Source organism: Mandrillus leucophaeus, unplaced genomic scaffold, assembly GCF_000951045.1.
Source record: "Mandrillus leucophaeus isolate KB7577 unplaced genomic scaffold, Mleu.le_1.0 Scaffold493, whole genome shotgun sequence".
Lineage (NCBI taxonomy): Eukaryota > Metazoa > Chordata > Mammalia > Primates > Cercopithecidae > Mandrillus > Mandrillus leucophaeus.
In genome coordinates, this window is record NW_012105287.1 from 1,530,498 (window position 1) to 1,554,394 (window position 23,897).

At 40.1% G+C, this 23,897-nt stretch overlaps 2 protein-coding genes across 3 annotated transcripts in view; one reads left to right on the top strand and one right to left on the bottom strand.

Annotated features, from left to right (window-relative positions):
* Nucleotides 1–18,638, top strand: part of ZMYM4 (zinc finger, MYM-type 4) — a 128,386-nt gene extending 109,748 nt beyond the window's left edge. For both annotated transcript variants that reach the window (XM_011995625.1, XM_011995626.1), the window contains 7 exons: nt 2,031–2,202; nt 2,372–2,467; nt 5,296–5,447; nt 10,620–10,731; nt 12,145–12,393; nt 15,124–15,253; nt 16,156–18,638. In XM_011995625.1, the coding sequence (XP_011851015.1) occupies nt 2,031–2,202; nt 2,372–2,467; nt 5,296–5,447; nt 10,620–10,731; nt 12,145–12,393; nt 15,124–15,253; nt 16,156–16,363 (1,119 nt within the window). In that variant the 3' untranslated portion in view covers nt 16,364–18,638. The remainder of the gene's footprint in view (nt 1–2,030; nt 2,203–2,371; nt 2,468–5,295; nt 5,448–10,619; nt 10,732–12,144; nt 12,394–15,123; nt 15,254–16,155) is intronic.
* KIAA0319L (KIAA0319-like ortholog) overlaps nt 8,436–23,897 on the bottom strand; it is a 172,179-nt gene continuing 156,717 nt past the window's right edge. The window contains exons 22-24 of the mRNA XM_011995624.1: nt 22,165–22,167; nt 13,427–13,557; nt 8,436–8,587 (exon numbers count right to left, since the gene is read on the bottom strand). The gene's annotated coding sequence lies outside the window, so the exon portion shown is untranslated. The remainder of the gene's footprint in view (nt 8,588–13,426; nt 13,558–22,164; nt 22,168–23,897) is intronic.

Consider the following 23,897-nt stretch of genomic DNA (forward strand, 5'->3'; position numbering starts at 1 on the left):
CTAATATTCTGTGAAGGTTTTTTGTTGTTGTTGTTTTGTTTTGAGACGGAGTCTTGTGCTGTCACCCAGGATGGAGTGCAATGGCGTGATCTCAGCTCACTGCAACCTCCGCCTCCTGGGTTTAAGCAGCTCTCCTGCCTCAGCCTCCCAAGTAGCTGGAATTACAGGCGCCCACCACCATGCCTGGATAATTTTTGTATTTTTAGTAGAGACAGGGTATCACCATGTTGGCCAGGCTGGTCTTGAACTCCTGGTCTCAAGTGATCCATGCACCTCGCCCTCCCAAAGTGCTGGGATTACAGGCATGAGCTGCTGCGGCTGGTCCTGTGAAGATTTTAAGTGTCCCTGTTCAAGACAGATATTTATCTGTACTTTATGACTGGTTTTGGTATCAGGGTAATGATGACGTTATAAAATTAGTTAACATTTCTTTTTCTTCTATTTTCTGAAGTACAATTTGTATAATTTCTTTAACTATGATAGAATTTCACTTTGATGGAATTTATTCCATCTGGGAATGGAGTTTTTGTGGGAAGGTTATAAGCTATAAATGCTGTTTCTATGGCTGTTTAGGTTATCTGTTTCTTCTAGAGTAAGCTTAATTAATCTTTCAAGAAGTTTGTCCATTTCATCTAAGTTGTTTAATTTATTGGCATGAGAGTCACAAGTGATCCACCTGCCTCAGCCTCCCACAGTGTTGGGATTACAGGCGTGAGCCACTGCACTCAGCTTGGGTTTTAATTTGGATTTCCTTTTCTGGTTTTTTGTTTGTTTGTTTTTAGATAGGGTCTCCACTCAGTTACCCAGGCTGGAGTGCAGTGGCATAATCATGGCTCACTGCAGCCTCAACCTCCCGGGCTCAGGTGATCCTTCCACCTCAGACTCCCAGGTAGCTGGGACTACAGATGTATGCCACCATGCCTGGCTAATTTTTTAATTTTTTGTAGAGACACGGTCTTGCCATGTTGCCCAGGCTGATCTTGAACTCCTGGGCTCAGTCTGCCCACTCAGGCCTCCCAGAGTGCTGGCATTACAGGTATGGGCCATTGCACTTGGCCTGCCTTTTCTAGTTTCTTAATATAGAAGCTTAGGTTATGGATTATACACTTTTAAATAATTTTCTTATTGAAACATTTTAATACTACAAATGTCCCTTTAAGTACTGTTTTAGTTCCATCACAGAAATTTTGGTAAATTTTATTTTCATTTTTCTTTAAGTTCAAAATGTTTTGTGATTGCATGTGTCCTTTCTTCTTTGACCCATAGAGATGTTTAATTTATGATTTTGGAGGATTTTTTTGGACATCAGTGCATCATTGGTTTCTATTTTAATTTCATTGTAGTTAGATAATTTGTTGAGGCTTGTTTTATAGCACAGAATATGATCTGTTTACATGTTTCATTAAATAGACCTGAGTGGTAATAATAGTGATTCATACCTGATTAGGTGAGTCTATATCTGGAACATAGTAAATAACCAAATGTTAGTGACTATTACAGTGTGCTCGTCTACATTTAAACTTTTTCTTTCTTCTTTCCTCATATGGATTGGATTAAATAATCTCTAAGGCCCTTTTTTGCTCTAAGAACGCCGAATCTTTTTTTTTTCTTTTTTTTTTGAGACGGAGTCTCACTCTGTCGCCCAGGCTGGAGTGCAGTGACGTGATCTCAGCTCACTGCAACCTCCACCTCCCGGGTTCACCACATTCTCTTGCCTCAGCCTCCCGAGTACCTGGGACTACAGGCGCCCACCACCACGCCTGGCTAATGTTTTGTATTTTTAGTAGAGACGGGGTTTCACTGTGTTAGCCAGGATGGTCTCGATCTCCTGACCTCGTGATCCGCCCACCTTGGCCTCCCAAAGAGCTGGGATTACAGGCATGAGCCACCGTACCCAGCCAGAATCTTTAGGATATAAAACTAAATTCTATATTCTACAAATGTATATACCCTTTCCAGCTTTGAGATCCCTGACTCTTAAAAATCCAAAACTAAATTTTATGTTCTGTAAATTTTTGGAATTCTTACAGGGACGGAAGAAGTCTATAGTGGCTGTGGAGCCCAGGAGTCTTATTCAAGGAGCCTTTCAAGGCTGCTCAGTGTCCGGGATGACACTGAAGTACATGTATGGGGTAAATGCTTGGAAGAACTGGGTTCAGTGGAAAAATGCCAAGGAAGAGCAGGGGGATCTAAAATGTGGAGGTAAGTGCACAGCATGAATTGTGTCTTGATTTAGGCAGGGGGAAATAGACAGATAAGCTACTGAAAAGGGATACATTTTAGGTCAGAAGCCCTATAAAACTGGTTTGGGCTTTACTTAATTTTTTCTGCATTTGTTTTTAAACTTTTCTTTTGTTTCTCTCCTTGTCAGGGGTTGAACAGGCCTCATCTAGCCCACGTTCTGACCCCTTAGGAAGTACTCAAGACCATGCACTCTCTCAAGAATCCTCAGAGCCAGGCTGTAGAGGTAAAATGTGTTTCTCTCCATTTGGTATGAATTATTTATATGATTATTGCCGATTTAAATTTGTAAGTTGAATATTTAAAATTATTTAAAATTTGGAGTTTTAGAGAAATTAATCTTAACCCGTTTTAAGGAGGTCGTTATAAGGGTAAGGTTATGTCTTCTGATCTTGAGCTTATTATGCAAATATAAGGAATTTTGTTTCATTTTTTACACTGTGCAAGTGCCTCAAAATACATCTTCTTGAGCCCTGAGTCTGTATAGTAATCCATGTGGAGCCCAGTATTGTTTTTTTGGTTTTTTTAAAAAGAAAAAGACCTGGAAAATAGGAAGTTTTCCTTACAGTGAGATCTGTATAACTGACAATGTTTGTGTGTTTCACTTCAGCTGCCAGGAAATTTGGGATTACATGAACATTTCAAATAAATCAATAGTATATAATTTTAAGGCCCACATTAGTTTTCATTTTTCACTACTTTTGACACCCTATTCTAAATTTTTGTTTCACTTTATCTTTTGCTTTTAATTTGTGTTTTATGTAAGATACTTGTACAATCTTTATGGAATGAGATGGGGCAGAATGGATGAATATATCCATGTAACTTGATTTTATTGCACTTTCCAACTATACCTTCTTTCTGTCTTTTTTTTTTTTTTTTTTTGAGACGGAGTCTCGTTCTGTCACCCAGACTGGAGTACAGTGACCGGATCTCAGCTCACTGCAAGCTCTGTCTCCCAGGTTTATGCCATTCTCCTGCCTCAGCCTCCCGAGTAGCTGGGACTACAGGCGCCCACCACCTCGCCCGGCTAGTTTTTTTGTATTTTTAGTAGAGACGGGGTTTCACCGTGTTAGCCAGGATGGTCTCGATCTCCTGACCTCGTGATCCGCCCGTCTCGGCCTCCCAAAGTGCTGGGATTACAGGCTTGAGCCACCGCGCCCAGCCCTTCTTTCTGTCTTAAACCTAGGTGATGATATGCACTCTTGGCTTCACTCTAGTCTACCCTGTTGGTTTTGGGGCACATGTAACTGTCCTTATTGAAACACTTAGTTGCTGCTGTGGGCAGTGACTAACTTGTTGAGTTCCTTTAGATCAAGTGTAATTTGTCTCTCCAAAGCTATGTAAATACACTCCTGTTGTGGAGATTTACTAGGCCATTAACCACCTAGTAGTATGTTTTAAGTTAAAAGAGCAACCTGCTGGGTGCAGTGGCTCATACTTGTAATCCCAGCACTGTAGGAGGCTGAAGCAGGAGGATCTCTTAAACCCAAAAGTTCTGAGGCTGCAGGGAGCTACAGTTGCACCATTGCACTCCAGCCTGAGCATCAGAGCGAGACCCTGTCTCTAAAAAACATAAAAATAAAACAAAAAAAGCTGGGGAAGGGTGATAGTACAAATGGAGAGGTAATACTGCTTTAGACTACTAAGCCTAAATGCAGTTGTTACAGGGGATGGCAACCCATTTCTACCACTCTTTCACTGAGAAAATACTTACTGAATATCTCTTACATAGCAGGTATGAAGCTAGGAGCTAGGGTGAAAAAGTCAAACATGGTCTGTGCGCTCATGAAATACCGCTTGCTTTAACTAAAACCAACTCACAGGAGCCATGTGTATGTAATCTTATCTAAATGCAGAAGAGCAATGACTACAAAGGGTGTTTTAATCTTGGCCCCACAATGTGGATCAACATCTTGTAGTAGGACCTCTACAGATCAAATTGGATAACTCCCCTGCTCAAAATTTATTCAGCTCATTGTCTGCAGTCTTAATATGAGAAATGAGGCTGATCACGATCTGCCCTCGCCTGCCCTTCTTGCCTTGTCCTATACACCTAAGTCCCCTAAACCTTTTCAGCCTGTGACCTAGCAAAGGGAATACTGTATTCTAGCATTTCCAAAGGCAAGAGGGTGTTATTCATTATTTGAGGTGTTCTGTATTCAAATAAATATGAGCTGAAGAAAGTTAAACAGCTGTTTCGGGTGCAGTGGCTCACACCTGTAATCCCAGCACTTTGGGAGGCCGAGGCGGGCGGATCACCAGAGGTCAGGAGTTTGAGACCAGCCTGACCAACATGGAGAAACCCCGTCTCTACTAAAAATACAAAATTAGCTAGGCATGGTGGCGCATGCCTGACTCCCAGCTACTCGGGAGGCTGAGGTAGGAGAATCGCTTGAACCCAGCAGGTGGAGTTGCAGTGAGCTGAGATTGTGCCATTGCACTCCAGCCTGGGCAATAAAAGCGAAACTCCATCTCAAAAAAAAAAAAAAAAAGAGAAAGTTGAATAGCTTTCTTTTTTGCAGATATACTCAGAGCCTTTAATGTGCCATTAAGTACTGTGAATTCTTCAGAGACAAATATAGTGTCTTGTGTTTTCTGAATATCAAATCTTAGAAACCCAGTGTTCTCCAGCTCTCACATAAGACTAGTGTTTTGTGGACTATACTTTGGGAAGCCTTTTTGTGTATCCTCAGATTGGAATTCTTTACCTATCTACCTGTTTAACTCTTCCTCACCTTTTAAGGTCTAGCTCCAGTGTCACATTTCCCAGAATCTAACCTGATTCTTCCCTGTTGGATAGCCCTCATTTGCTTTCATAGAATGCCATTTAAAGAAAGCCTCTGTCATAGCACGTATTGCACCGCATGCACTGGTCTTTATTTCCCTAACTGAAGTAGACTTGAGATCAGAATCTGTCTTTAATCCATATGCCCACTGGTCTGCACCACAGTGCCTGGGGCACAGTAGCGTTCAATGTTTATTCAGTTAATCAAGTAATGCTACTATGATTGTTAAAAGTTAATGTTTCAGATGTTTTCTACCTTTCCACAGTCCGCTCTGTCAAGCTGAAGGAAGATATTCTGTCCTGCACTTTTGCTGAGTTGAGTTTGGGTTTATGCCAGTTTATCCAAGAGGTGCGGAGACCAAATGGTGAAAAATATGATCCAGACAGTATCTTATACTTGTGCCTTGGAATTCAACAGGTATCAAGTTAAACATATGGATTCTTCAACCTAGCAAATCCATTGACCTGAATATGTCCCCACAGAAATTACATGCACATGTACACACCCAGATATGTACTGGTATTTTCATTGGAACATTGTTTTTAACAACAACAAATTGGAAACCGCTGAAGTGTTAATCAAGCTTTGTCGATCCGTCAACTATATTATGTCCATACTGTGGAATACTGTAAAATAGTTAAAAAGGAATGGCTTGCTTCTGTATTTATTGACCTAGGAAATTCTTAAGGGCATATATTTTAAAAAGTAACTTTCAGGGCCAGGTGTGGTGGCTCACGCCTGTATTCCTAGCACTTTAGGAGGCTGAGATGGGAGTATCACTTGAGGCCAGTGATTCAAGACCAGCCTGGGCAACACAGGGAGACACGGTCTCTACAAAAACTAAAAAATTAGCCAGGTATGGTGGTGTATGCCTCCACTCCCCGCTACTCAGGAGGAGGCAGGAGGATCACCTGAGCCCCGAGTTTAAGGCTGCAGTAAGCCATTGGAGCTCCAGCCTAAGTGGCAGAGTGAGAACCTGTCTGAGGAAAAACAAAAAAAAGTAACTTGCAGAATTACATGTATAGTGTGATTATTATGGGAAAATATGCATAACATAAAATTTACCATTTTAAAGTTTACAGTTCAGGAGGACTAATAAGTACATTCTTAATGTGCAGTCATCACCACTGTCTATTCTATAACTTTATGACTCCAAAGGGAAACCTCAAACCCATTTAGTAGTCACTCCCCATTACTCTCTCCACCCATCCCTGGCAACTATAAATCTGCTTTCTGTCTCTCTGGACTTGCATATTCTGGATATTTCGTATCAGTGGGTTCATATACTGTGTGGCCTTTCGTGTCTGGTTTCTTTCCCTTAGCATTGTTTTCAAGGTTTATCCATATTTTAGCATGAATCAATATAACACTTCTTTTTATGACTGAATAATATTCTATCATATGGATATACCACATGTTGTTTATCCATTCATCCACTGATGGACATTTGAAGTTCCACCTTTTGGTGATTGTGAATACACTGCTGTGAACATTCATGTACAGGTTTTTGTTTGAACACCTGTTTTCAATTCTTTTGCCATATATGCCTAGGAGTGGAATTGCTGAGTCTTTTAACTATGACTGAGTTGTTGAGGAACCACTTTGTTTTCCAAAGTGGCAGCACCATTTTACATTTCCAACAGCAGTGTGTGAAGATTCCAGTATCTCCACATTCTTGCTATAACATTTGTTAATTTCTGTTTTTTTTTTGTTTGTTTGTTTTTTTAAACAACCATCCTGGTGGTTATGAAATGATATCTCATTGTGTTTTTAATTTGCATTTTCCTAATGACATTGGGAATCTTTTCATGTACTTTTTGACCATGTGTATCTCTTCTTTGGAGAAATGTCTATTTAAATCCTGTCTGTTTGTATTGCCATAGGGGAGTACCTGAGACTGGGTAATTTATAAAAAAAATTCTTGGCCGGGCACGGTGGCTCACGCCTGGAATCCCAGCACTTTGGGAGGCCGAGGCGGGTGGATCACGAGGTCAGAAGTTCTAGACCAGCCTGGCCAACATGGTGAAACCCTGTCTCTCCTTAGAATACAAAAATTAGCTGGGCATGGTGGCACGCGCCTATAGTTCCAGCTACTTGGAAGGCTAAGGCAAGAGAATCGCTTGAACCTGGGAGGCGGAGGTTGCAGTTAGCCGAGGTCGCGCCCCTGGGTTACAGAGCAAGACTGTCTCAAAAAAAAAAAAAAAAGAAAAGAAAAAAGAAATTCTCATGCAGAATCATGGCTTATGGATCTGCAAGCTATACAAGAAACATGGCGCCAGCATCTGCTTCTGGTGAGGGCTTGGCATCATATCATGGCATCATATAATCATGGCAGAAGGTGAAGGGGGAGCAGGCGTCTCATGGCAAGAGAGTGAGGACGAAGTGCCAGGCTCTTTCTAACAATCAGATCTCACAGTAACTAATAAAGGGAGAACTTCATTACTGGGAGGATGGCAGCAAGCCAGTCATGAGAGATCAGGGCCCCACTTCTAACATTAAGGATCAAATCTCCACATGAGGTTTGGAAGGGACACGTATCTCAACTATATCAAGTCCTTTGCCTAATTTCTAATTGCATTGTCTTTTTGTCACTGTGTTGTAGAAACTATATATATTCTAGATATTGAACTTTTATCAGATATGTGATTTGCAAATATTTTCTCCCGTTTTCTGGATTTTCTTTTCACTCTCTTGGTATAGTATACTTTGAATCACAACTTTTTTTATTTTTAATGAAGTTCAATTTTTTTTGTTCTTCCTTTTCTTTTCCTTTCTCTTTTCTTTTTATTGTCTGTGCTTTTGGTGTTATATCTAGGAATCTATTGCCACATTCAAGGATATGAAGATTTAACCCTCTTTTCTTCAGAGAGTTTTATGATTTTAGCTCTTATATTTAGGTTGTTGATTTATTTTGAGTTAATTTTTGTATCTGGTATGAGCTAGGGTCTACCTTCATTCTTTTGTATGTGGTTATTCAGTTCTCTCAGCTCCATTTGTTGAAGAGACTGTTCTTTACCCATTGTATAGGCTTGATACCCTTGTAGAAAATCTTTTGACCAAAGATAGGTGGGTTTAATTTGGACTCTCAGTTCGAATCCATTTTTCTATAGATGGCTATTTTTAGGGCAGTACACAATTTTGAAACTTACACTATAGCTTTGTAGTAAGTTTTGAAATCAGGAAGTGAGGTTCCTCAAAATTCTTTTGGCTCTTCAAGGTCCTTTGAAATTCTATGTGAATTTCAGGATGGGTTTTTCCATTTCTGCAAAAAAAGGCCATTGGATTTTGATATGATTGCAGTGAATCTATAAATTGATTTGGAGAATATTGCCATTTTAACATTATTAAATCTTCTGTTCTGTGAGTACAGGATGTCTTTCCGTTTATTTATTTTTATTTTTTGGAGATGGAGTTTCACTCTTGTTGCCCAGGCTGGAGTGCAATGGAGCGATCTTGGCTCACCACAACCTCTGCCTCCCAGATTCAAGCAATGCTCCTGCCTCAGCCTCCCAAGTAGCTGGGATTACAGGCCTACGCCACCATGCCTGGCAATTTTTGTATTTTTAGTAGAGACGGGGTTTCTCCATGTTGAAGCTGGTCTCAAACTCCTGACCTCAGGTGATCTGCCCGCCTCGGCCTCCCAAAGTGCTGGGATTACAGGCGTGAGCCACTGCGCCCGGCCTGTCTTTCCATTTATTTAGTTTTTAATTTTTGCTTTCAGCAGTTTTTTGTGGTTTTAAGTGTGTAAGTCTTACATCATTTTGGTTACATTTCTTCTCAAGTATTTTATTCTTTTTGATACTTTGGTAAACATGGAACTTTCTTAATTTCCTGTTTGGATTGTTCATTGCTAGCTTGAAATACAACTGATTTTTTGTGTGTTACTTACATGCTGCAACTTTGCCGGATTCACTTATTAGCTCTAATAATTCATTTTTCTGTGCATTCTCTAGGATTTTCTATATATAGGATTCTGTCATCCACAACTAGAGATAATTTTTCTTCTTTCTTTCCTATTTGAATGCGTTATATTTATTTTTCTTGCCTGCTGCTCTGCTAGGACTCACAGCACAGTGTTGAAGAAGAATGGCAAGGACAGGCATTTTTGTCTTGTTCCTGGTTAAGGGGGAAGAGAGTTTTCTTAAAAAACTTGTATGTTGTGTTACATGTACTGATATATTTCTGTAACTGTACAAAACTCACCTCTGTATAAAGGAATTTCTTAAGGATTGGAAATATTTTTGCATATGAATAATAGTTGACTTTGTGTGATGGGTTTGAATAGTCTACTTTTATTTTGAACTTTTTCAATAATGAAGATATATTTTTAAGCTTGAAAATGACTATATTAAAAGAAGAAAAAGAAGAATACTATTTACAACAAACTGTAATCTGCCAATAAGATCATAAATTACCTTTGAGGAGGCCTCATAAAAATGCCTATTGAAGTGGTAATTTTTATTAGCCAGAGTAAATTTAAATGGAAATAATTTTCTCCAAATCATACATAGAGATGCAAGAAACCAAGATAGCCACGGAAATATAAATTAAAAATACTAAATCTTAAAAACACCAAAATACTTTTATCATGTAATTACATGCTGCCTTGGATTCTATTACCACTCATGGTGTATCCCTGTCTCAGTTGATTTTATCTGACCTGCACCGTCAGTACTTTTTAAAAGAGACAGGGTTTTGCTCTGTTGCCCAGGCTGAAGTGCAGTGATATGATCATAGCTCACTGCAGTTTCAGACTCCCAGGTTCAAACAACCCTCCTGCCTCGGACTCCCAAGCAGTTAGGACTATAGGCATGCACCACCACCCCTGGCTATTTGTTTTTAAATTTTTTGTAGAGATGGGTCTCACTATGTTGCCCAGGCTAGTCTTGCACTATTGACCTCAAGTGATCCTCTCACGTTGGCCTCCCAAAGCACTGGGATTACCATTCCTGGCTCAATACATTTTTAAACTATAGCTATTCTTTTTGTTCTAGCCCATGATATGGTTATTGATGGTTATAATTAACATAGTTTAATGTCCTATAATTAGACTCGAACTTTTTTGAGGGCTAGGTTGTGGGGCAGAGAGTTGAGAGCTGTAGTTAGAAGGCTCCAAATAAATAGTTTTTAAATTTGGGTTTCCTCAGGTCAACTGACATTAACCAACTATGTTATTGCAAGAAATGATCTTGTATCTAGGGTAAAAAACAAAAGAGCACATGTGCAGATACACATCATGAATCAGGAAAACATGATTTGGAACATGTGCATTGGAACCAATTTTTAGTATGTCAGTTTTAGGAACTAAGTAAAGGGTTCTTTATAATACTTCTGTACCATCCATTTTTTAAAAGGAAATAAAAAACTTTACCTTGCAAGGTCATTGCTGAAGATAATGTGTTAACACGAGAAGGAGTTTTAGCTTGAATTCTAGTGTTTTAACAACTATCTCTAAAGTACTGAGAGGTTGAACATGGTTTATAATATAGTAAGGGCAAAAATTAAGGGTAAACTGTATTTCTTACAATAATTTTCAAGAACTCATGTTTTCTTTTTATCAACATGTATATGTTCTTTTTTTTCTTGTAGTACCTGTTTGAAAATGGTAGAATAGATAACATTTTTACTGAGCCCTATTCCAGATTTATGATTGAACTTACCAAACTCTTGAAAATATGGGAACCTACAATACTTCCTAATGGTAGGGTGATTTTTTTTTTTATTGTTTTCATGATATGCTTTCTTAAATTGCTTAAGTTTTATGGTTATCTTTAAAAAAATTGTTCATTTTTATTTCTGTCCAGATTTATAGCATATTTGGACTTCTGAGGAGTAGGTCTTTGGTTTATTGTTGATTGTTTTAGGAAAACTGTACATTTCATATAGCACGTGTATAGATACTAATTGCAAAAAATATAAAATAATTTGAAGTTACATTTACCTTTTTAGAAGCCATTTTTGATCTGGTAGCATTGGTGTAGCTTTCACATATCATATCTGCTAACAGTGGACCTTTTTTAGTAGTTTGTGTGTATACTGAACTGTTGTTAAGAGTATACTGAACTGTTAAGAGAGTTAAGTCCTCGTCCTTGAATTATCATTGACCAGATATCGTCAGACAAGTCCATAATTCACTCCAAGTCTCAGGCTGAGGTGAGTGAAGAGGTTCGATGTTATGCTTAGTAATATGTGCAGCTTTCTGTCGGGCTGCAGAGCCCCTTTCACAGTAAGCTTAATGATCTCCAACAGGAGTTTGCAAACTGTGGTCCATGGGCCAAATCTGGCTTGCTCCCTGTTTTGCAGTCTATGAGCTGAAAATTGGTTTTACATTTTTAAATAGTTGGGAAACTTTATTTAAGGATTCCTATTTCATCATGTGAAAATTATATTAAATTCGTGGCTGGGTGTGGTGGCTCACACCTGTAGTCCCAGGTGTGACTTTGGAAGGCTGAGGCAGGAGGATCACTTGAGCCCAGGGGTTCAAGATCAGCCTGGGCAACATGGTGAAACTCTGTCTCTACAAAAAATACAAAAAAATTACGTGGGCATAGTGGTGGTGCCTTTAGTCCCAGCTACTCAGGAGGCTGAGGTGGGAGAAGCACCTGAGCCCAGGAGTTTGATGCTACAGTGAGCCCTGATCATGCCTCTGCACTCCAGCCTGAGTGACAGAGTGAGACCCTGTCTCAAAAAAAAAAGAAAAGAAAAGAAAAGGAAAAATTACATGACTATAAATAAATTTTACTGGCATATAGCTCTGCCTGTTTATGTGTTCTCTACAGCTTCTTATTTTCTACAGCAACAGCATTGTTCAGAGTCTATATGGCCTACACATCCCAAAATATTTACCTTCTGGCCCTTTATAAAGACAGCTTAACCCCTAATCTAAAATATCAATAGATTAAAACGGTTTCGGGAGACTCTCACAGTGTCTACTTGAGTGCAGTCATCTCCCTTTTTCTTTGTGGTGCCTTTTCTGGTTTTCTGCATAAGGAAGAGGGGAAAGAGGAATAATCAATCTTTCTCTTTATGTCTCCATGTCCTAGAATTTGAGAGATTACTTAGTCTTTTTTAGCAGAAGCTCAGTACTGTTTCTTGTACCCCTTCTTCTGTCTAGGTTACATGTTCTCTCGCATTGAAGAAGAGCATTTGTGGGAGTGCAAACAGCTGGGCGCTTACTCGCCAATCGTCCTTTTAAACACCCTCCTTTTCTTCAATACCAAATACTTCCAACTAAAGAATGTCACTGAGCACTTGAAGCTTTCCTTTGCCCATGTGATGAGACGGACCAGGACTCTGAAGTACAGTACCAAGATGACATATCTGAGGTTCTTCCCACCTCTACAGAAGCAGGAGTCAGAACCAGGTATGGGATACTGTTTGTCAGATTTCTCTTTACAGTCTTAGTAGTAATACTAAAACAGAGAGTTACTGCAGAAGGGTAGTTATAAATGCTAGATGTGAAAAGTGTAGCTTTATTTTAACATTTGAATATTTTTCTCTATTGTCAGAGAGTGGTCAAAGGCTGGCCTCAAAGTGAGAAGAATCACGTGCTTCAATATACTTTCACTGGCTTTTAAATTAGAAATTTTGATTTAATTGGGTAGAGCTCAAATAGCCTGCATTTTAAAACTTCTCAGGGAATTAAAAAATACAAGCAGGGTTGAGAATCACTGATTTACTAGCGCCAGATGAGTCAATCACTAGTTAAACCTGCAGAACTTTTAGTCCATTGTTTCTAAATCTTTTTTTGACCAGAGCCCCTCTTTTTAGTTAACATTGTGAAATTCTGAAGGAACTTAAAAGCTGACCTACAATATACCGCTTTTGTACACAATAGAATAATAGCAGTGACAATTTTATTAGAAAGTATATTGTCTTGCATTTCAAAAATAGCCCATTAAATAACAGTTTGTTTTTAATGCTTAAAAAATTAATCTTGGTATTACAGGATTAGAAATTAAATTTATTATTTTTGAACAGAATCGTAAGTCCTGAACTTCCCAAAATCAGTTTCTAAGAGTGAAATACATTTTTTGACTGTGAGAATTTAAATCGCTAAAACTAAAATCTGTATTTGTGATGTTCAACTTTGTATAAACTTTATTCTGAATTGTTCATTTACTAAGATTCTTTTTCACCTAATGTCTGTGTCCTGTTTCCTTAGTTTTATATATATGTTTTTTATATATAGTTTTACATATATGTAACCCACTTTGTATTCTTGATTTTTTTTTTTTTTTTTTTTTGAGATGGAGTCTCACTCTGTCACCCAGGCTGGAGTTCTGTGGTGTGATCTCAGCTCACTGCAGCCTTCGCCTCCCAGGCTCAAGCGATTCTCCTGCCTCAGCCTCCCAAGTAGCTGGGATTACACGTGTGTGCTACCACGCCTGGCTAATTTTTGTATTTTTAGTAGAGACAGGGTTTCACCATGTTGGGCAAGCTGGTCTTGAACTCCTGACCTCAGATGATCCACCCGCCTCGGCCTCTCAAAGTGCTGGGATTACAGGCATGAGCCACTGCGCCCAGCCTCAGTTGATATTATTTCCCTGTTTGGGAAACAGGATAATGTTTCCCTGTTTGCTGATTAGGTGCTTGACATGATTAGTAATAAATTCAGCTTGTTTTCTAAGTGAGTAACTAGCAAAGTCTTTCTATTTAGGTAGCGTCTAAATGGAAAACAGGTGAATTTTGTTAAAGTACTAATGCAGGAAGCTGGGGAAAGTCCTATACCAGTTGTTAAGAGCAGATACAGGCTGAGTGCAGTGGCTCATGCTTGTAATCCCAATATTTTGGGGGGCTCATGTGGGAGGATTGCTTGACCCCAGGAGTTCGAGGCTATAGTGAGCTGTGATGGAGCCACTGCACTCTAGCCTGGGCAACAGAGTGAGACCCTGTCTCCCCCCAAAAAAAGAAAACCTTTTTTCCTTGGGTCCATCTAGTGTTCTCTTGAGGAGTGAATGTAAAAAGTGGGAAAGAAATAGCCCACTTTCCATATCTTCACCCTGACTTCCTTATATAATGCTTGGTCTCTGCAAAATACTGTTGGGGAAAAATGGTTTGTTCTTTTCTTACCAAATAGTAACTCTACTGATAATTTCTCTTCCCAAAAAAGATGCCATTTTTCACAGTATTCGAACAAATAAATTTGAGCAGATGCCCAGTACTAGTGCCTCACAGTAGAAATATTCTCATAGAGATGACAGCTTCTGCTAGGTTCAGTGGCTTGTACCTGTAGTCCCAGCTACTCCAAAGGCTGAGGCGGGAGGATCACTTGAACCCAGGAGTTTAAGGCTGTGGAGATTCAAGGCTGCTGTGATCTTACCATCATACTCCAGGCTGGGCAACAGAGTGAGACCCTGTCTCTTAAAAGAGAGATGGTGGCCGGGTGCGGTGGCTTATGCCTGTAATCCCAGCACTTTGGGAGGCCGAGGTGGGTGGATCACCTGGGGTCAGGAGTTCGAGACCAGACTGGCCAACATGGCGGAACCCTGTCTCTACTAAAAATACAGAAAAATTAGCCATACGTGGTGGCAGGCACCTGTAGTCCCAGCTACTCGGGAGGCTGAGGCAGGAGAATCACTTGAACCTGGGAGGTGGAGGTTGCAGTGAGCGGAGATCACACCATTGCACTCCAGCCTGGGCAAGAAGAGCAAAGCTCCATCTCAAAGAGAAAAAAAAAAAAGAGATGGCAACTTCTGTCTTGATCTCTACTGTAGGAGAAGAACATGCAGAACCCTTCTTTCTGCTTTATCTTGCTATGTCTTAGGAACCCTGTGCCTAATAAAGTTTATTAATAAAGTCAGGCACAGAATAGAGACATTCTCCAGTGCCATACTTTTTGTCATGGTGTCCCCACATTGGTGAGCAGGGCAACATAAAATTCATAGGATAGGGACTTTGTTTAATGCCATAGAACCCAACACTTAAAATAATGTCTGGCACCTTCATAGGCACTCAGTATTTGTTGAATGAGTGTGAGTGAAAGGGAGGAAATGACAAAGTTCTGGCTGCGAAGCAAAGCTCATTGGCGTCTTGAGACTCAAAGAACAGACTTTTCTAATATAATCCTTTGATTATTATTTCCTGTCTCAAGATAAACTGACTGTTGGCAAGAGGAAACGAAATGAAGATGATGAGGTTCCAGTTGGGGTGGAGATGGCAGAGAATACTGACAATCCACTAAGATGCCCAGTCCGACTTTATGAGTTTTACCTGTCAAAATGGTAATCTTTCTCTGAACTAAATATAGTGCACTGAGAAGGCAGTTAACATATTTTGGATTTCAGATGCTTGAACATCAGAAAAGTAGCTGGCCCGTGACTTTAGACAAGGGTTTACTATGAATTTTTTCCCCATTGTCCTATCTATATGGATTTTGAACCACAAAACAAATTACCTTGTCTTCATAATTATTTTAGGAAAATGTCTCCAAAAGCAAGAATAGCTGCTATTGTTTGATCTTTACAACTGTTGTACAACCTTTATGTGATATCTAATCTGTAGTTATTTCGCTATTTGTATAGAAAAGAAATTTTGCTAAAGCTATAATAGAAAAACAATTTTTAAGGAATTGAAATTTTCTAGGTAGTCCTTTTCTTAGAGAAACTTTATGATTTTAGAGTTGTAACACTTTTTTTCTGAAAGAACTGTAATAGCTGCGTTTACCCTTTGATAATGTGTATTGAGTGATAATGTGTATTGAGTGCCCTCGGGGTTCATTCCAGGATATTGGGTACTTCCAGTATGAGGTTCTTAGCCGTAGTGTCACATGTGAGCTGACTTTTTTGTTGCTCTTAATAATGTTTGAAGTACTAAAGTTTGTGATTTACACTTTGTCTCATATTAACTTTATACTCACTTCCAATCCAATGGGATTTCAGTTTATTCCTGGGAGGAAATATTCCTGTAAACTCTTTATCTCTGTGGGTACATTGCTTTCGCCATTGTGAGTCACAGTGGAGAAAAGTTGAGAGCCATATTAGGTTGGTGCAAAAATAATTGCAGTTTTTGCCCTTTTAATTACTTTTAATGGCAAAAACCTCAGTTTACTTAAGAATAGTACATATTTCCTATACTCTCTGATTTCTAATTTTCTTTTTCTCTTTTTTTTTGTTCCTGTGGATAGTTCTGAAAGTGTGAAGCAGAGGAATGATGTGTTTTACCTTCAACCTGAGCGCTCCTGTGTCCCGAATAGCCCCATGTGGTACTCCACATTCCCGATAGACCCTGGAACCCTGGACACCATGTTAACACGTATTCTCATGGTGAGGGAGGTACATGAAGAACTTGCCAAAGCCAAATCTGAAGACTCTGATGTTGAATTATCAGATTAAGACGGAAGTGAGGTTCTTATTTTCATACATATTGGTATGCACCAAACTGTGAATGCATCCAGCTGTTGGAAAGCGATGTATAAGTCCGAGTCCTCTTGACTTGACTATAAGATCATGGAAAACAGATGACTTGTGAACCCCACAGTGTGGATGTGCAAATGAAAATTGAAGGAAAGAATATGAACTGAGAAATGTTCTTTGGCAGTGATATAGTTCTTAGACATCTTCAGAATGACTAATTTCTCCGAGTGGTGCATAATCTTATTTTGTTTGGGAGTAACAAATTGTGGAATATTTTTAAGGAAAACTGTTGTATAAAACTCTACCATAGTAACCTTAGACCTTAGAGAGGTAGCTTTGGAGTGAAACTTTGGCTGCAATAGGCTACTTGGGCAAGCCCTCCGTAAAAGTCAGAGGAGAGATCAGTACAGAGCTAAGAGTGACATCAAATGAGGACTGTGGGACCCAGATTTGAAGACCCAATAAAAATACTCAACTTTTTAAAAAAGATAGTGAAGTGGTCTTGATTGATTTTGATTTTCACTGCCAAGCCAATCATGTGAAGGACAGAAGCTTTTACCGTGGGCCCCTCACATCAGGGAAGACGACCTTCACTGCTGTTAACAGTAATGTGTCCCTTTCATTTTCTGGGTCAAGCCTTCTCAGCGGTGGGTCTGGATGTGGGTAAACTAAGGTAAAGGGGATGATATTCCACAAACTAATTATGCACACAGAAAATCTGTGGAGCCTATCAGACCCCAAGTGTCTTGAAATGTTTGTAAAAACCCACTAAAACGCCCACTTCTCTGGGTGTGGGCCCTTCTTGCTGCTGTCTCACAGCCTGAGCTGTGGTACACAGAAATGGGGGTTCTCCTTTTATTTTCATTTTTTTCCCAATGGCAGCTTTTCTCCCATTGTTTTACCCTCTTACTTCCCAGACAATTCCTCTTATTTTGTCTTTTGCACCAGTTTCTGGAGGCCCTTGTCATTTCAAAAAGGATAGTCTCTTTTCTTACTCTGGCAAACCTGTGAGTGATTCCACAAAGATACAGTATTACTTAGCTATCTGAATTATGGTAGAAAAGGTCCTAGTTAGGTTCCTATACAAAGCATTTGGAAGATGACCTTGTTGCCCTACGAAACTTGAAAATAGGGATTCTGGGGTGAGGATACAAAGACATTGTCTTGCATATCCATAAGCAGGTCTTAGAGCGTTATTCCAAACTCTAGCTGTTTCAGTAGTTCTGTGAGGATTGCAAGTCACAGGTGTGTGTGGCATATCAGTCCATCTCCCTCATCTCCATTCTCAGTTTCTTCCCCACAAAATTTTGAATCAAAGCTTTTATGACGTTTGCCAATTGCAGAACTTCTTTAGCTAAGGTTAATTTGATGCTATGATAAAACTGAGAGATGTCAAAAAGCCTCCTAGAAATTTTAATCTTGAAAGACTTTTCAGGATATCTCATTTTTTAGGTGGGGGTGACAGGTGTATTTCTTTTTTAACAAATAAAAGGCATTTAAGTAAAACTGAAATGAAAAAAGTAGGCCTTTTGACATTGTGTACTTGATGGTTCTGTCCCTCTGCCTGTAACAAATCTCATTTTTGTTACCAAGAACTGTATGAAAGAAGTAAACCTGCCCCTATTCTGTATGATTAATTCCATCTGTGTTTGTCATTTCTGACTGGAAAACTTCTTACTCCATACCTTGTTTGATATGGAGGACAAATAATTGGATTGTCTGATAAGTCTGCCAATAAACTATCCAGAAATAGCAAGTGTAATAGTCCCCACTATACGAATTTTATGGTTTGTATAAACACTAACATTTTCCCCTTCTGTAGTTGTATGAAGAAACAAATATTGTTAGCATAGTAGATAAATTGTTATGAAATACCAGAAAGAAAAAAAATCTGTATCTTTTACTGAGAACACCCAATACTCAGATAAATGACTGTATCAGGATTTCATTTGCATGTTAGTCCACAGAGTTGCCCAGAACCCTAAATTTATTCATAAGAGAAAATATTGATTAATTATTGGTCATTCCTCATAAGTGTAGCTGTTGTGTGCGTCTGATTATTGCTTTTTTAATTTTACGAACATTGTGTAAAATTACATTTTTTTTTTCCAGGGGAGAAAAAAACATCAAACAAAAAGAGAAACATCTAAATCATCCTTTCTGTTCTGTTTTGGTTTTTAACCACTTTTAGGTTTTCCCCTTGCAGAAACCACAGAAATATTCCCTTAGAATAAAATAGTATATTTGTATTTGATGGGTGAGTTCTTTTTCTTTATGTCTTAAAAGAATTTGAAATCCCTTTTTCTGATTGACCTTATTGGTATGACTCAGCAGTTAGTAAAATTACAAAGAAAGAGAGCAGTTTCCAAGAAAGAAATTGTCTTTTTTACGTAGTCCAGTAAACATATTCTTTCATTGCAAATTCTTTTATTTCCTTTTTTCCTTCAAAAGACTTGTTTTCATATTTAGCTAATTTACTGACTATATTCAAAGTCCCAACAGGTAGAAATATCAGAGGTCATTTATACATATCATTTCAGGCAACCTTTTTTGAGATTTACAAAGCTTGCATCAGTTCACTTTAATGAAATTGTAAGACTAGAATAAAAAATATGTTCATTCTTAAGTATAAATACATGTTTAAAACAGGAACGTAAGACTAAATAGCATTTTCCTTCGACTTCAGAGTTGTCTTGGTATTATGCAGCTGTACTTTCAAATTCCATATCGACTTTCTACCTACCTGCCTTGTGGCAATCCTAAATTTATAAAACAGGTTTTCCCAAAAAGTCTAACATAAAATGAATTTCTATCAATGAATTCAGACTTTAGTTTTCCAAAAATGTCTCCTAGGGTACTGAGTTGAAATTGTAGGAAAGAAGCAATAATACCCTGAACTCCTCTAGACTAGCACTTGTCTGTTATTATACTGTGCTGTCATCATTGAAGAAAATAGTGATTGGGAGGTATTGTTACATAGTGGAAAGATCATAGGCTTTGGAGCCTAGTGTTTCTACTTACTGGTTGTAGAACTTTAGGTAAATTACTTAACCTCAGGTCGGGCGCGGTGGCTCACGCCTGTAATCCCAGCACTTTGGGAGGCCGAGGTGGGTGGATCACGAGGTCAGGAGATCGAGACCATCCTGGCTAACACGGTGAAACACCATCTCTACTAAAAACACAAAAATTAGCTGGGCATGGTGACGGGCGCCTGTAGTCCCAGCTACTCGGGAGGCTGAGGCAGGAGAATGGCATGAACCCAGAAGGCAGAGCTTGCAGTGAGCCGAGATCGCGCCACTGCTCTCCAGGCTGGGTGACAGAGCAAGACTCCATCTCAAAAAAAAAAATTAACCTCTCTGTGCCTCAGTTTTTTCATCTATAAAGTGGGCATAACTCCCTTATTAAGTCATGCCTGGCACATGGTAGGCTTTCAAATGTCAGATATTTTTTATAATAATATATGCAAATTTCCTGGCCTGTACTAACGCTTTAAATAAATGTTAATTCCCACACTATAGTCTGAATTTTTACTAAGTTCAACACTTTGGCTTCTGCAAAACATAATGCTCTATATAACCAATTCTACATATTTGAATCAAATAAAATTACAAATTCTTCACTTGTGCTTATATATCACTTGTATATCAGTAGTAATCAACATCACAAAAATCCATTGATGTTTTCACTATATTGAAAAATGGGGCCAGGCACAGTGACTCACACCTGTGATCCCAGCACTTTGGGAGGCCGAGGTGGACACTTGAGGTCAGGAGTTCAAGACCAGCCTGGTCAACATGGTGAAACCCCATCTCTACTAAAAATACAAAAAATTAGCTGGGCATGGTGGCAGGTGCCTGTAATCCCAGTGACTCTGGAGGCTGATGCAGGAAAATCACTTGAACATGGGAGGCAGAGGTTGCAGTGAGCCGAGATCAGGCCACTGTACTGTCCAGTCTGGGCGACAGAGTGAAAAAAAAGAGAAAGAAATGGACATGTATATCAGTATATATAGGAATAGCATGTGATAGAGTTTGTTAGTTTTTTCTTTATATTTCTTTTTTTGTTTGTTTTGAGACAGTCTCACTGTTGCTCAGGCTGGAGTGCAGTGGTGTGATCTCGGCGCACTACAACCTCCGGCTCCTGGGTGCTAGTGATTCTCCTGCCTCAGCCTCCCGAGTAGCTGGGATTACAGGTGTACACCACCACACCGGCTAATTTTTGTATTTTTAGTAGAGACGGGGTTTTGTCATGTTGGCCAGGCTGTTCTCAAACTCCTGACCTCAAGTGATCTGCCCACCTCAGCCTCCCAAAGTGTTGGGATAACAGGTGTGAGCCACCATGCCTGGCCAATATTTCATTTTTTCTTTGAGATGGAGTCTCGCTCTGTTGCCCAGGCTGGAGTGCAGTGGCTCGATCTTGGCTTACTGCAACCTCCGCCTCCTGGGTTCAGGTGATCCTCCTGCCTCAGCCTCCCGAGTAGCTGGGACTACAGGTGCGCACCACCACGTCTGGCTGATTTTTGTATTTGACGGGGTTTCACTATGTTGGGCAGGCTGGTCTCGAACTCATGACCTCAGGTGATCTGCCTGCCTCAGCCTCCCAAAGTGCTGGGATTACAGGCATGAGCCACCGCACCTGGCCTATTTATATTTCTTTACTTTGCATATGAATGCCAGGTCATAAATTTATGAAATTTATTTCATCCATAAATGGATGAAAAACCCGAAATCTATGAAACTTCTTTTACTTGGTAGGTTATATATGTCATCAGTTTAGGAACAAGACAACGGTACAACAGCAATCTCCCCACGCTTCACTTCATTGACAGAACCGCTCCTTCCCCACAAGTTTTAGCTAAGCAGTGGCTCCCTTGGTAAAAAAGTGTAGTTTCCAGGCTAACTTGTAGTTAGGAGTGACCATGGGATGAAGTTTTGACCAAAGGCATGGCAGCAGACGTGAGTTTACATCTCCCAGGCTACATTCCTAAAAGGAACATGCATGCTGCTCTTGTTTTCCTTTTTCCTCTGATCTGGAACATGAACGTGGTCATGGCAAACCAGTTTTGTCCATGTGGGAAAGGACAGCATAGCAGAAGCACGTTAACCTCACGGACAGAGCCTCCTGTCTCTCCTGGCCTGCCTGCTAGCTCAGACCTTCACATCAGAGAGGAAATTTCTTCTTATTTAAACCTTTTTTTTTTCTCTTCATTAAAGTAGCCAAACCAGCATCCTAACGAACACACCGATAATGCCACTGTCACGTTACCACTAAATGGAACTGGAACTTCTCATCACAACAAAAAAGATGATCAGTATCGGAAGGTGAGAAAACACATTTGTTGTTGTTGTGTGTTTTTGTTTTTGTTTTATTTTGTTTTGAGATGGAGTTTCACTCTTGTTTCCCAGGCTGGAGTGCAGTGGCGCAATCTCCACTCACTGCAACCTCCGTCTCTCAGGTTCAAGCGATTCTCCTGCCTCAGCATTTCAAGTAGCTGGGATTACAGGCATGCGCCACCATGCCCGGCTAATTTTGTATGTTTAGTAGAGACGGAATTCACCATGTCATCCAGGCTGGTCTCAAACTCCTGACCTCAGGTGATCCTCCTGCCTCAACCTCCCGAAGTGCTGGGATTGTATACAGGTGTGAGCCACCGCACCTGGCCGAGAAAACACGTTTAAGTCATTTTCAGATGTTCAAGTACATATATAAGAATGAAGAGAATTAAACTTTTTTTGAGACATAGTCTTGCTCTTCTCACCCATGCTGGAGTTCTGTGGCACCATCTCAGTTCACTGCAACCTCCGCCTCCCAGGTTCAAGCGATTGTCCTGCCTCAGTCTCCCAAGTAGCTAGGATTACAGGCGCCTGCCACCATGCCTGGCTAATTTTTTACTATTAGTAGAGACAGAATTTCATCGTGTTTGCCAGGCTGGTCTCAAACTCCTGACCTCAGGTAATCCGCCCGCCACAGCCTCCCAAAGTGCTGGGATTACAGCTGTGAGCCACCATGCCCCGCCAACAAACTCTTAAAACAAGTAAGTGGCCAGCCACGGTGGCTCACTCCTGTAATCCCAGCACTTTGGGAGGCCAAGGCAGGCGGATCATGAGGTCAGGAGTTCGAGACCAGCCTGACCAACATGGTGAAACTCCATCTTAACTAAAAATACAAAAATTAGCCAGGCGTGGTGGCGGGCGTCTGTAGTCCCAGCTACTCGGGAGGCTGAGGCAGGAGAATGAATCGCTTCAGCCTAGGAGGCGGAGGTTGCAGTGAGCTGAGATCAAGCCACTGCACTTCAGCCTGGGCAACAGAGTGAGACTCCGTCTCAAAAAAAAAAAAAAAAATGAGTTCGTCTAAGCTTGTTAGATGCAGAATAAGTTTATAAGAATTTTAATCAATTTTCTACAAGAGTAATAACCAATTAGGGAATATAATGAAAAGGATAGGACACTATTCACTGTAGCAATAAAAACTATTTAGTAGGCCAGGCACAGTGGCTCACACCTGTAATCCCAGCACTTTGGGAGGTCAAGGAGGGCGGATCACCAGGAGTCCAGGAGTTTGAGATCAGCTTGGGAAACATGGCGAAACCCCCTCTCTACAAAAGATACACAAATTAGCTGGGTGTGGTGGTGTGCACCTGTAGTCCCAGCTATCCTGGAGGCTGAGGCAGGAGGATTGCCTGAGCCCTGGAGGCGGAGGGTGGAGGTTGTGGTGAGGAGAGATCTCACCAATACACTCCAGCCTGGGCGACAAAGCAAGACTGTGTCTTAAAAAAAAAAAAGAAAAGAAAAGTCATTATTAAGTAATACAGAAGACGTTTGTTTATTTTAGTTGATGGTGTTGGGAAACTGGCTTTTCACATGAGAGAAACAGAATCCCTCACTAGCATTATGTCCAAAGGGGGACTCTGGATATTGACCTAAGATCCAACTGTGGAAGGCAAAATTACAAAATTAATAGAAAACGTAGGAGAACGTTGTTGCGATCTAGGCACGAGGATAAATAAGCTTCTTAAATAAAATCCCCAAAGCACAGACCATACGAGGAAAACAAAAAAGATTGATGTTATTATATCAGAATGTTCAGTGAAGGATAGGGAGGACATAAATGACAGAGTGAAGATCCTTGGAATGTTTAAAACCACCAAAGGATTTATATCTAAAATATACAAAAAATGGGCCGGGTGCAGTAGCTCACACCTGTAATCCTAGCACTTTGGGAGGCCGAGGCGGGCAGATCACCTGAGGTTAGGAGTTCAAGACCAGCCTGGCCAACATGGTGAAACCCTGTCTCTACTAAAAATACAAAAATTAGCCGGGCGTTGTGGCACACTCCTGTAATCCCAGCTACTGGGGAGGCTGAGGCAGAATTGCTTGAGCCTGGGAGGCGGAGGTTCCAGTGAGCTGAGATCGTGCCAATGCACTAGCCTGGCCAACAGAGTGAGACTCTGTCTCAAAAAATATATATAATAATATATATATTTTTATACGGTACAAATATATATATTTTACAA